This window comes from Neofelis nebulosa, chromosome 2 (genome assembly GCF_028018385.1).
Source record: "Neofelis nebulosa isolate mNeoNeb1 chromosome 2, mNeoNeb1.pri, whole genome shotgun sequence".
Lineage (NCBI taxonomy): Eukaryota > Metazoa > Chordata > Mammalia > Carnivora > Felidae > Neofelis > Neofelis nebulosa.
In genome coordinates, this window is record NC_080783.1 from 95810291 (window position 1) to 95822317 (window position 12027).

General features: G+C 47.3%; 1 protein-coding gene across 4 annotated transcripts in view; it reads left to right on the top strand.

The window, feature by feature from the left end:
• Window positions 1–10103: 10103 nt before the first annotated feature.
• Window positions 10104–12027, top strand: part of TMEM163 (transmembrane protein 163) — a 263560-nt gene continuing 261636 nt past the window's right edge. For all 4 annotated transcript variants that reach the window (XR_009251633.1, XM_058695108.1, XM_058695092.1 and 1 more), the window contains exon 1: window positions 10104–10427. Coding sequence is in view for 3 of the 4 variants with exons in the window: in XM_058695108.1 (XP_058551091.1) it covers window positions 10226–10427 (202 nt within the window). In the remaining variant the exon portion in view is untranslated. The remainder of the gene's footprint in view (window positions 10428–12027) is intronic.

A 12027-nucleotide genomic window follows, 5' to 3' on the forward strand; every position in this document is an offset into this window, starting at 1 on the left:
CAAGAATCAAAAACTTAACCAACTGAGCCTCCCAGGTGCTCCCAAGGCTGGGAGTTCTGATCAGAGTTTGTGTATCTAGCCACAGTGCTGGCTCTCCATGAACTGAGCCACCCAGGTGCCCCTGTAAGAGAAATATTTAAAACACCTTAAATGTTTGTCAGGGGAATGGTTACATAGATTATTATTTACCCATATGATGGAAGACTCTACAATTTTAAAAGCCAAGGTAGATTTATATGTAAATAAAGTTGCAGAATAGTGTGAGTTACAGGATAACGTGATCTAATTTTAGTTAAAACTTGAATCTATCGATCTATCTATGTTTAGACAAAAAAAAAAGTCTCAAAGAATATTCACTGTAGTGAATAAAATGGTGGCTTCCCATTATCCATTCCAACCATAGCCTATTGTGTAGTAGCTATTTACTCACTTTGGGTAGAAATGACTCCATGCCCAACTCCAGAGGTTGGCCCTGTTCAAGAAGTAAATAGGATAATTCCTGCCATACAGATCAATTCAGGAATGGGAACTGATTTAATCAATACATGGCATTCCCCAAGCCTCAATAGTTGGTTCATAAATCAGCACATGGCCATATTTGGTCCAATCAGAATGAAAACTAGGATGTTCACTCCATGGTTGTTGAGTTTCTCTCTTCTCTCTTTCCTTTCCCTCACTACTTCCCTCTGATGAAGCATGTGGCCCTGTTGGCAGTTATGTTTCAATCATGAAGGGAGATAGGCATAGGATGAAACTGGTATCTTGGAAGGCAGAGCAAGGAGATAGAAACTGAGTCTTTGGTGACATATTTTTATGGCTGAAAACAAATCCTAAAGCCTCCCTACCTCTGGACTTTCAGAATAACTTTACATTTCAAAATGAAATGGTGGATATGGCATTATTTGTAGCAGCAAAACATTGCAAACAACCTAAATATTCATTCATTCAGAAAATGATTAAATAAATTATGAGTCAATATGTTATACTATTGTTCTATCCATTTTGAGTAGAATTATCTCTTTTTTTTTTTTTAGTCTTTATTTTTCAGAGAGAGAGACAGAGTGCGAGCAGGGGAGGAAGAGAGATGTAGACACAGAATCCGAAACAGGCTCCAGGCTCTGAGCTATCAGCACAGAGCCTGACGCAGGGCTCGAACTCACAAACAATGAGATCACGACCTGAGCTGAAGTCGGCCGCTTAACCAACTGAGGCATCCAGGTGCCCCTAGAATTATCTCTTATTTGTTAAATAGTCTTCACTGATACATGCACCAAACCATTATAAGTGTTAAACCTTGGGAATGGGGTATTTGTACATGTATGTATTTGGCCAGAGGGTTAATGTGGGGAAATTGTTGCCAACTCTTTCTACATTTTTGCACTTCTGTTTAGTTTCAAATTTTTACCATGAACATATTTTACTTTTTTTGGTATATAAAACATAAAAATGCATAAACTTTTCACAAAATAGTTTTGAATCAAAGCAATGTTGGGATTGTTTCAGTCTACCCTTGATGTGGGGGTTTAGTGATTGAATGGGACAGTAGGGGAGCTTTTGGGTGACTGATAATATTCTGTTTATTGAAGTGGTTCCATGTTCACTTTGTGAAAATTGAGCTTTAACCTTAAGATTTGTGTACTCTTCTACACGTATGTGAAACCTCAACAAAATATTTACATAAAATAGTGCAGGCTTTGGGAAGAGGAACCACCAAGTTTAAAACCATGTAATCTCAACAGCATCTGCCATTGAGAGCTAGATGGGAGGGGTTGTCAGCTGTCTTTAAGAGGGTGGTACAAATTATATATTTTTTTCCTGTCAGTTCTCCCATTTTAGCAATTTAAAAAGGTAGAACATGGATTTCTCTTTCTTTTCCTGTTGATGCAGGGGCTTTGGAGGGGGGTGAAATTTTTGGGAACTGCCTCATTGGCTGGCTGTGAAATCAGTCACAAACAATCTGGTCAACTCAGTTATCTAAGGCATGATATGGCAGTAACTAAGAGTTTTTTTTTTTTTTAAGTTTATTTATCTATTTTGAGAGAGACAGAGACAGCCCAAGTTGGGGAGAGCAGAGAGAGAGGGAGAGAGAAAGAGAATCCTAAGCAGGCTCTGTGTTGCCAACACAGAGCCCAACATGGAGCTTATGAAACTTGAAGATCATGACCTGAGCTGAAACCAAGAGTTGGACGCTTGAACTGATTGAGTCATCCAGGTGCCCCAAGAGTTATTTCATGTATTCATTCAACACTCCCCATGCCTCTTTAACTCTCTGAATGCATGGTGATAAATGCCTGAAATACTAGGATAAATATACTGTGTTCTTGCCTTGAGAAATTTCCCATAAGGCAGAAAGAAGTTGATATATAAACACATTTAGAGAAATAAAGTGTTATTAAGATATAAATAGTAGGAGAGAAGCAGAGAGACAAATCAGAACCCCTTAGTAGATAGATGTATCAGCAAAGACTTGTAAAGAACTCAACTCTTGAAAGACCAGAAGGTACTGGGGTGTACCTGCATTAGGCTGGGGTTGAGAGAGAGCCCACAAGATACTTCCAGGAAGAGGTAATAGCAAGGGCAGAAGCATAGGGGCATAAATGAGTTATCAAGGAAAACTTGGGGAGCTAAAGAAAATTTGCCCATTTGGAGAGATAGGGGCTAGAAGGAAGGGGAGAGGTCAGTACAGTAGGAGAGAGAGGTGACAGGATATAGGTTCCCTACTAACCCGAAAGATTTAAGGCTTCACTCCTGAAGAATGAAGAGCAGCATGGCTAAAGTGATTTCTGGATGAAAGCACTGTCACTGGAGTGTGGAGGATGCTGGGGGAGCTGGACCAGAGGAAGACAGACTGGCCAGGAGATGACTGCTATAATACAGGCGAGAGTGCGTGGGTTCTGCCATAAAGTAATAGCAACATAGTTGAGAGGTGGGATGATATAACAGGGGTGTTAAGAAGGTAGAATCAACAGAAGTTAGTCACCTGCTGCTTGGAAGGGATGAGGAAGAGTGAAGTGAAGAGGAAGTATTGCTAGGATTCTGTCCCAAAATGACAGGGCGGATGGTGCTGCAATTTGCCAGTACTGGGAGATCGAAGATGCACATGTTTGGCGGGGGAAAGATGATGAATTCTGCTTTTGGACACGTTGAATTAGGGGGGCTTACTCAGTTGGAGAATGTCAGGGACAGTTGGATTTATGGGTCCACGGTGCTGAAAAGGTCAGAAGGGTAGGAGGAGAATCAGGGGAGAGTAGATACCATAACTTTATTTTTCACATGAGCAAAGAAAATATAACAGTATTTTAAAGCTTATATAACTCCCTTTCCCCCTATCAGGTTCAGCTAACTTTATTCTTCTTAATGCTCTACTACTCTTCATATCTTTGACATTCCATTGAGCTGAGTGAGATGACTCATTAGCCCTGCACATGCAGTCTCCCCTAGCAACCTCTGACTGGGTTCTGTACAAACTGCTTTAGCCAGGGAAGACCTCGCCCTTGCAATTTATGTGGCTGTTCTGGATAGAATTTCTTATCAACACTTTTATTGTAAAATAAAACATGGACACTGAAAACCACGCCAATCAAATGTGTGGCTTAATAAATTATTATAGAGTAAATGCTGCCCAAGTCAAGAACTAGAAGCAGGCACCCAGAAGCCCTTTCAACATGCCCCAACCCAATCCCAATCCCCTTCTTCCCCCAGGAGTAACCATTTTGTGGATTTGTGCATTTATACAAAGTTTTAGCTAATGTTCTCACAGAATATTCATGCTCATCATTGGCCTTTCCTGGAATGCTCTCCCAGCCCTGCAAACCACTGTTAGCACTCACCCCCACGAAACATTTCCAGTTACCCTTTTCTATGTGTTGAATGCCCACTGTGTATGTTGAGCATTGAGAAATTCAGGAGTATTATCTTAGAACCTGCTCACTCTCTGTATTGTATATCATGAGTTATTTATATTTTATGTGATTTTTCCTTTTTGTTAATTTTGCCCCCACATTCCCCCCTTCTCGACAATATTGGAGTTTCTTTCAAAGTAGAAATGCTAGTGCATGCCAGACCCTTGCCATTCAGAGGGTGGTCTGTGCACCAGCAATACTGGTGTCACCTGGGAGCTTGTTAGAAATGCAGAAAATCACACCCTACCCCAGACCTACTTAGCTGAAATCTGCTTTTTACCAAGATCCCCAGGTGGTTCTTGTGCACATTCAAGTGGAGAAGCACTATCTTTGAGCAGTGCTTTCTCACCCTTGGCTCCACAATGGAATCACCTTCCTGTGGGCTTGTGGGGGTGGGGTGGGGTGGGGGAGTTCCTTCCAAAACCTTCCCGGCCATGGCGGCTGCCAACCAGAAAAAGCGGGCCATCACCGCCTTGGTGATATTCTCCATCGTGGTTCTGGCTGTCCTCACCATCACATGTGTGCTGACGCACTGCTACCAGGTCCGGAAACACTGTGAGTGGTGCTGGGCCCCATCTGCCAGCATGTGAAGCCCAGCGCCCCCCTGAAGGGAAGGATTGCTTGCTGCCACACAGCGGTCTGCAGAGCTCAGAGGATTTGGGCCAGGTGGACTTTGGCTGTCGGGATCGTACAATGAGGGCTGGATGTGCCAGGGAAACCCGACAGCCTGATTCAACTGGGCAGGGGATTGGTTTGGGCAGCAGGATATTTAGAAGCATCCCAGTAAGGTGACCCACTGAGGGGGTTTCCCAGGACTCAGATTTTTCAGTGCTAAAACCAGGAACTATCCCCTACAAAGCAGGACAAATTGGTGATTGTAACATGCAGACTGAGTGGAGACACACTTGGAGAAAGCACATGGCTAAGGTGGGCAGTGCAGGACTGTACCATCCTGTTTAGAATGTGAGTCCCTTTAAGGCGGAACTAGCACTTAACAATTCTTTTGTATGTCTTAATATTACAATATTTTGCACACCAAGCCTCTTCATAATGCTTCCTACTGATACGGTGTTTCTCCAAATGTTCCATACTAATGCCCTCATTTATAATTTTTGTATGGGGAAGGGAGTTTATAGTTTAACAGTCACACCTACAGGCAAGCATACATACAGACACTTCTCACTTTCCAAGAAAACATCTTAGGGTCCTTCTATACAAATGCTGTTCTGGGTTGACTCTGACACTCAGTTTAGATACTCTGTCATGGGACAGTTTACTGCAAGGCGCAGTAAGTAGCTCTAAATGTCATGTTCGTTTCTCCAAGACTTCAAAAAGGTGAATATGTTTGTAGTTGGGTTTCCAAAGTCTACATGCAAACGAAATAAAAACAGTATACTTTAATCTAAAATATGATGTAGGGTAATCAGGTATAGAAGCCATCCTCTTGGTCATCTTTGGATTCTTCCATAGTGGCCTTGTAGCACAATGGTTAGGGGCACTGTCCTCGGAGCTCCACTGCTGGGTCCGCTGGCAATGGTATGTAACCTGAGCTTCAGTTTCCTTATCTTCAATACGGGCATGCTGATAATACCTGCTTTATAGGGTTGTGGTGACTAAGTGGACTCTTAGTGGAGCATTTTAGGACTCATGACCCTCAGCAGGTGGCTCCAGCAAGATTAACTGTGACTTCTGTGCCAGCTGAGGCCCTTCCTGCCTCATTTGTTTCCTTCAGCTTCTTGGCTTTTCTTCTCTGTGTGTATTTCTAGGATTAGGGATCTAAAGACATTTACTGAAATTACAAAAAAGAATAGATAAGAATAAAAAAGAAGCCATCACTCAACTTCTCATCTTTCAACAGTCGAGTTATATGTCTATAAGCTCTTACCCAAATGTGCCTTTCCCAAATGTCCTGGTGGAAGCCTGGTGATTTGAAAATTTGAGATTTCACAAAATTTGTAAAATTTCTTAAATCCTTTAAGATACTAAGAATACATTCTGGTAAAAGCCAGTGGAAGAGGCTTAATATTACAAATATTAGTTTAATTCTTGTCCTGTTCTATCTTTCTTGCCATTGTTGGTGAACATTTCTCTTTGGATAACCGTATTAGAGTTTCCAAGTACCTCATATACTTTATTTTTCCATGGTCTCTCTTCTATAATGGGCATTCATAGTTCAAGGTTAGGATGTCTAACTTCTAGACTCAAGCCTTCCCATCTCCCTCTATCCTCTTGCCACTTTACCTTTTTTTTTTAAGTAGAATTTATTTTGTAGGACAGTTTGAGATTTGCAGAAAAATTGAGAGGATGGTACAGAGACTTCCTATACATGCTGCACCCAGCTTCCCCTATTGTTGACATCTTACATTAGTATGATAAATTTGCTACAACTAACGAACCATAATTGATATATCATTACTAACTAAAGCCCATGCTTTAGTTAGATACTCCTAGTTTTTACTTAATGTTTTTTCCTGTTCTGGGATCCTTTCCAGAATACCGTGTTACATTTAGTTGTGTCTTCTTAGGCTCCTCTTGGCTGTGATACTTAGGGCTCCCTTTTGAGAATGGTTATTTTGTATTATTCACTAGGTGGTCAAGAAATGGATTTCATAGCTAACACTTACATGCTCAAACATCAATATAATGACATAATCATAATAAAGGAGGGGTAAAAGTAAAGCCAAAAAAGTCCAATATGTATTTGCTTTTATAGATGCTTAGTCAGAATTGCCTCAGAAGTCAAAGGGAAGTAGTGAGGTATTTGCACCTACTTATAATTTAAGACAAGACTCTGGAATATTATTGACACCTTTTTTTGACATTTTGAAATAAGAACTAAATAAAAATATTCATGTACACACATGGAATTACTGGGCCCGTGTGGCAGTTATACATTCGACTGGCACAGATGTATTGATTGCTGACTCAGAGGCCATGAGTGGAACTGGCTTCAGTGTCCTGCTTTTCCAAAACAGTGAGCAAAGTGCGATTTTCCCTGGACGTATACAGTTGCATTTACAGAAAATTCAGTGTGGTGCAAAATATTTTGTGTTTATATGTAAAACAGAGTTAGGACTCTAATGTAATTAGAAGCACATTTTAACTAACCCAAATGTCCAGCCTGACATATAAAAGCCATGTGGGACACTAATAATCTTCATTGTGCTGCAACGTTCTGTGCAGGGCAGGACCCCAGTATCCCTGACCCTCCTCTACTAAATGCCACAGCCTAGCTCTGCCCCTCTTTGGAGTAACAAATTAAAGCACCTGCAAGTTTCCAAAACATCCCCTAGGGGGCGGTACCACTGCGGGCTGTGGTTCTAGAGTTTAAACAGTAGACTTGCCTTGATTTCTTCCTTTGTAAAGGATAGTAGTAGTTGAGTAAGGGAGACAATGCACGTAAAACACTTAGCAAGGTGCCTGGCACGCGGTATGTCCTCCAAGAATGTAAGCTAATATTATCTCCCAATCAGTAGAGATTGGGGGAACACTGTGTCCTTGGCATCCAGGTAGATGTGGGTGGGTGAGTGGAAAGGAGGATCAGACAAGTACCACATTTCCTGCCTCACACTTGAAATAAGCAGTGAATTATTAAACAGTTATAGTTCACAAAAAGGAGCACCCAGGGGGAGCTGGAGTCAGAGAAATCTTTCCGGAGCAGACAAGAATGGCTTAGTGAACTAGGGCAGCTGGAACTTGAAGGAAAATATATTTATTCCATGAATAATAAATAACTCCTAGATTCTTCTCAAAGTGTGGTCTTCAGATCAGCCACTCAGCAGCACCTGGAGGTTTGCAAGGAATCTCAGCCTCCATCCCAAACCAACTGTTAGAATCTGCCTTTTAACACGAAGCCCGGGTATGCACCTGCACATTCACATTTCAGAGGTGCTGAAGTAGAGAATCAATTGAGGAACCAGAAGAAAGAACAATGCTACATGCTCCTTTGAGAGAACACAAACCTTGTGGGGGGAGGGGGGAGAGAGAGAGAGCGCGCGAGAGAGCGCGAGCGAGCGAGTGAGCCAGCAGGGGTGTGTGCATGCATGCAGGGGCAGAGCTACAGTCCACATTGTAGAGGGTGGTAAGGTAATGAGAATTACAATGTGGTCCCGGAACAATCTACACCAGGATATGTATGTGTGTATGTGTGTGTAATATGCAAACGAAGATTCCTAGCCAGACCCCAGAATCCATTAAGTCAGAATCTTGAGGAGCTGTACAGAATCAGCATTTAAACAAATAAATAACTTCCCAAGTGATTCTTAGAATGGGAAAGGAGCTTAAAAAATACCCAAGCTAAGATCCCAGACCAGACCACTTTCATCACCTATGATATCAGATTTCCAGCAGCCGCAGCAGAGCCCTGCGTATTTTTGTTCTTAAAGTCTCCTCTCCGTGATTCTACTGTTTGAGAGCCACTGACAAGAGGGATCAAGTGGGGATAACCTAGAGGGAAAAAGTCTAGGTGAGCACGAGCAACGAACGAGGTGGGGGAAGGTGTCTGCAGTATCTGAAGGCTTGTCTGTCTCCAGGACAGGACCAGGACTGGTGGTATAAGTATTCATGGTTTTTTAAATCCAAGCAGTGATTTTCCTTCTTTTCATTTTTTCTTACTTCCCTTGCTCCTTCTTTCCCTATCAAGAAAGGACATTTGAAATGACCTAGTCCAACCTTTTCAGTCTGTAAAGAAATTAGTGGTTAAAAAGGTAAAGTGAGTAGGGGCGCCTGGGTGCCTCAGTAGGTTAAGGCTCCGACTTTGGCTCAAGTCATGATCCAGCTGTTGGTGAGTTCGAGCCCAGGGTCTGGCCCTGTGCTGAGGGCTCAGAGCCTGGAGTCTGCTTCAGATTCTGTTTCCCTCTCTCTCTGCCCAACCCCCGCTGGCGCTCGGTCTCTCTCTCTCTCTCTCTCTCTCTCTCAAAAATAAATAAACATTAAAAAAAGTTAAAAAAGGTAAAGTGAGTTGGCCAAGGTCAACTAAGATTTTCTCATCCCAACCCGACAACACAAAGTAAAACGAGACATTCTTCCCGTTTCTAGTGTCCACTGCACCACAAAGACATTTAAATTCCACTCTGATTTCGGTTGTAGGCAAAATGAAAATGAGAAAGGAAACTGGTTACTCTTCAAAAAAGCGTGCTTCTTCAAAAAAGTAGGCAGGCTTTAAGTGAGGAACTGGCATTTTAAGGGACTCATTAAATTTGAAGTCTGATGTTCATCTACAGATGAAATCTAGACTCTGGAGTTTTGATGTTGATACCGTTCAATTCAAGCTTAATCTAATAAACGGCCGGTCCCCAACAGCTCCCCGCTCCCCGCCCCCTGCCCCCTGCACCTCCCGGAGCTCCAAGAGAGCTGGCGTGGGCCTTGGCGTGGGCAAGGTGGTTGTCTCGTTGGGCAGACTAGCCCGACCGCTCGAGGGTGCGGGCTCCGCGCGGTCGGCTGCTCCTGGACAGTCAGGGGAGGCTTCTTGCAGGAGGGAGGCTTCCGTCCAAGTCTTGAAGAAATGGCAAGATTTGGATACCACGAGAGGAAATAGCGAGCTGGCAGGGGACTAGCCAGGACAAAGGCCCAGGGATAGTCGCAATGGGGGAGCCTTGGCATCGAAATATCTTCTAGAGCTCGAGTGGTTCCAAGGTTGCCCGGTTCCCTTAAGTAGCTGGAGAGAAAAATTGGGAGGGCAATCAAAGCTCCTTAGAGGAAAGCCAGAGCCGGGAGGGCTTGGCGGCAGGTGAATCTCGTTTTCCCGCGTTGGGCGGTGAGGCTGGTAACCCAGGTGGAGACCCTGCACAGCCTCGGAAGCTAGTGCAGCTCAGGAGGAGAAAGGACGTCAAATTAGGGCGCTGCCCGCTCTCCTACGCGAACGCGGCCGCCACCTTCCCGGACGGCTGGGGAACCGGGTCCGAGCGCGTCCCCTCCGGGTACCATCCCGCGGCGCGGGTGGGGCCGGTCTCCCGTCACACCCTCGTCAGCCCCCCTCCTCCCCCCCTCCCAGCAGTTCCCGCGAGCCTCCGGGCGCCGGGCTCGGCAGGATCCCTCCCTCCCCACCGGCCTCGGGGCTCCGGCTCGGGCGCCGGGGCCTTGGGGCGGGTCCCTGCAGCCCGCACCTGCCCCCGTGGGCGGAGCGCGGCGGCGACGCTCTGCCCCAGCCTCTGCCACCCGCCGCGCTAACCGCGCGGCTCTCCCACACCCCCGCCCCGCCTGCTGCCGGCGCACCTCCGCTCCTCGGCGCCCGTCCTCCCTCCGCGAGCGGTCGGTTCGTTCCTCTGCCGGTCCTGAGCCGCGGCGCCTCGCACTTCTGACTCGAGTCCCCGCCGCCTCGCGCCATGGAGCCGGCCGCGGGCAGCGAGCGCCGCAGCCCCCCGGGCCCCGCGGTCCCGGCGCCGCCCCGGGGCCACGAGCCCTCGGCCGCCGCCCCCGGCCCGGGCTCGCAGAACTACCCAGCGCGAGAGACGCCCAAGCCCGACGAGGAGCGGCAGCTGCGGATCAGCGAGAGCGGCCAGTTCAGCGACGGGCTGGAGGATCGAGGTGAGCGCACGCCGGCACGGCTCCTTTCTCCCGGCCGGCCGGCGAGGCGAGGCGAGGAGCCGCTGCCCCGGGCGCGCCTCTCCCGACTCGCAGGTTGGCGGGGCGCGGTGCTCGGCGCCTCGGGGCGCTCGGGGGCGCGGGGCCGGGACTTCCCCGCGAGGGCGCGGAGCGCGGCAGCCCCACCTCCCGGGGCCGGCGCCGCCCGGGCGCCGCTCCTTCCCCGGAGCCCCAGAACCGGGCAGCCTCCGGGCCGACCCCGCGCGGGCCAGTGCTCTCCTCTCAGCCAGCCCGCTGGAAAAGTTTGCGGGGGGGCGTTTTTTTTTGCTTGTGGAGCCCCGTGCTCCCGGGGGACTGCGGGCCCGGCTCAGCTCGGAGGGTCCTGAGCTCAGTACATCCTCCTTCCAAGCCCCCTTCGACCCCCGGCGGCTCCCGGGGAGAACTTCCGTCTGCGGGTTTAGCCTCGGGGAGCTGGCCCATAGAGCCTAGCTGGCTGTCCTGGCGAGGCAAGTCCGGCGGCCCCCGGCCCTCACTTACAGGGGATCCAGTTTACCGCGGGTCGCTGCCCCGGTGATGGGAGCAGAGGACCGGGGCACTTGTGCTTGGACCACCAACTTCCTCTGGATGGATGCCACTGAAATCTGGTGCTTTTTGGAGCGCACGTCCCCAGCCCCTCCTGAGACACTGGCCTGGAATCCCGAGAACGTCCCTTTCCTGGGAGGCCAACCCTAACTTCACGACACACAGCCGATGCCCCCTTTGACTTGCCCGCACGAAACCGGAGAGACTCCGTTGTTCATTCCCGTGCCTCTTTTCCTCCATCCCTCTTTCCCTCCCTGCTTCATTTCCTTTCCGCCTGGAGGGAGCCGTTTTCTTGGCCACGTCTATATTCTCTGCTTCTTAATCCAAATTCAGCTCGGCCCCCTCAAAAAAGACTCAGTGGTTGGGCTAAAACCGGTTAGTGGCCGAAGCGGCATTCTTGCAGCCAGGCCCTTTTCAGGGGGAGCCGGCTCATCGCCACTCCACCCCCTTTTCTTGGAAGCCTTATTTTGTTGGCTGTGGCGGATTTTTATATTTTCGTCTTAGCAGGTTTTCCGTCCTATTCTTAGTATCTCCTGTACATTTTTATTCCGGTTTAGTGTTCGGATGCACGATCTTTTTCCTCGTAGAAATTTTAAACTGTGGCATGTGAGATAGAATGACATGGAAACAGCAATCCCAGAGAACCGGCCGGGATTGCTCCGGGAGAGCTGGGGCTGTTCCAGTCATAACCTCTGTTGCGGTTCCTCTCCCCCCTGTTCGACACAACTAGTTACTGTGATAGAGCCGAAGGTGGGTGATATCACCAGCACCCGACAAAACCCATCGGTTTTATTATGGGGCACGTTACTTACCTTTCCCTCTGTGCAACTAATATTGTAGGATTTAAACATTTTGTATGGAAGAGCAACAGAAGAAGTCTGGGCTGAGCTTATTTTTGTTGCATTGCAGGTCATTTGTAAAAGCTGGCCTATTTCTCCCCACCCCACAAAACGGCAGGAGGAGAAAAAAGTGCCAGGGCGAGTTAATATTTAGCATCATTTTGTAGCTCGTGCTCAAGTGT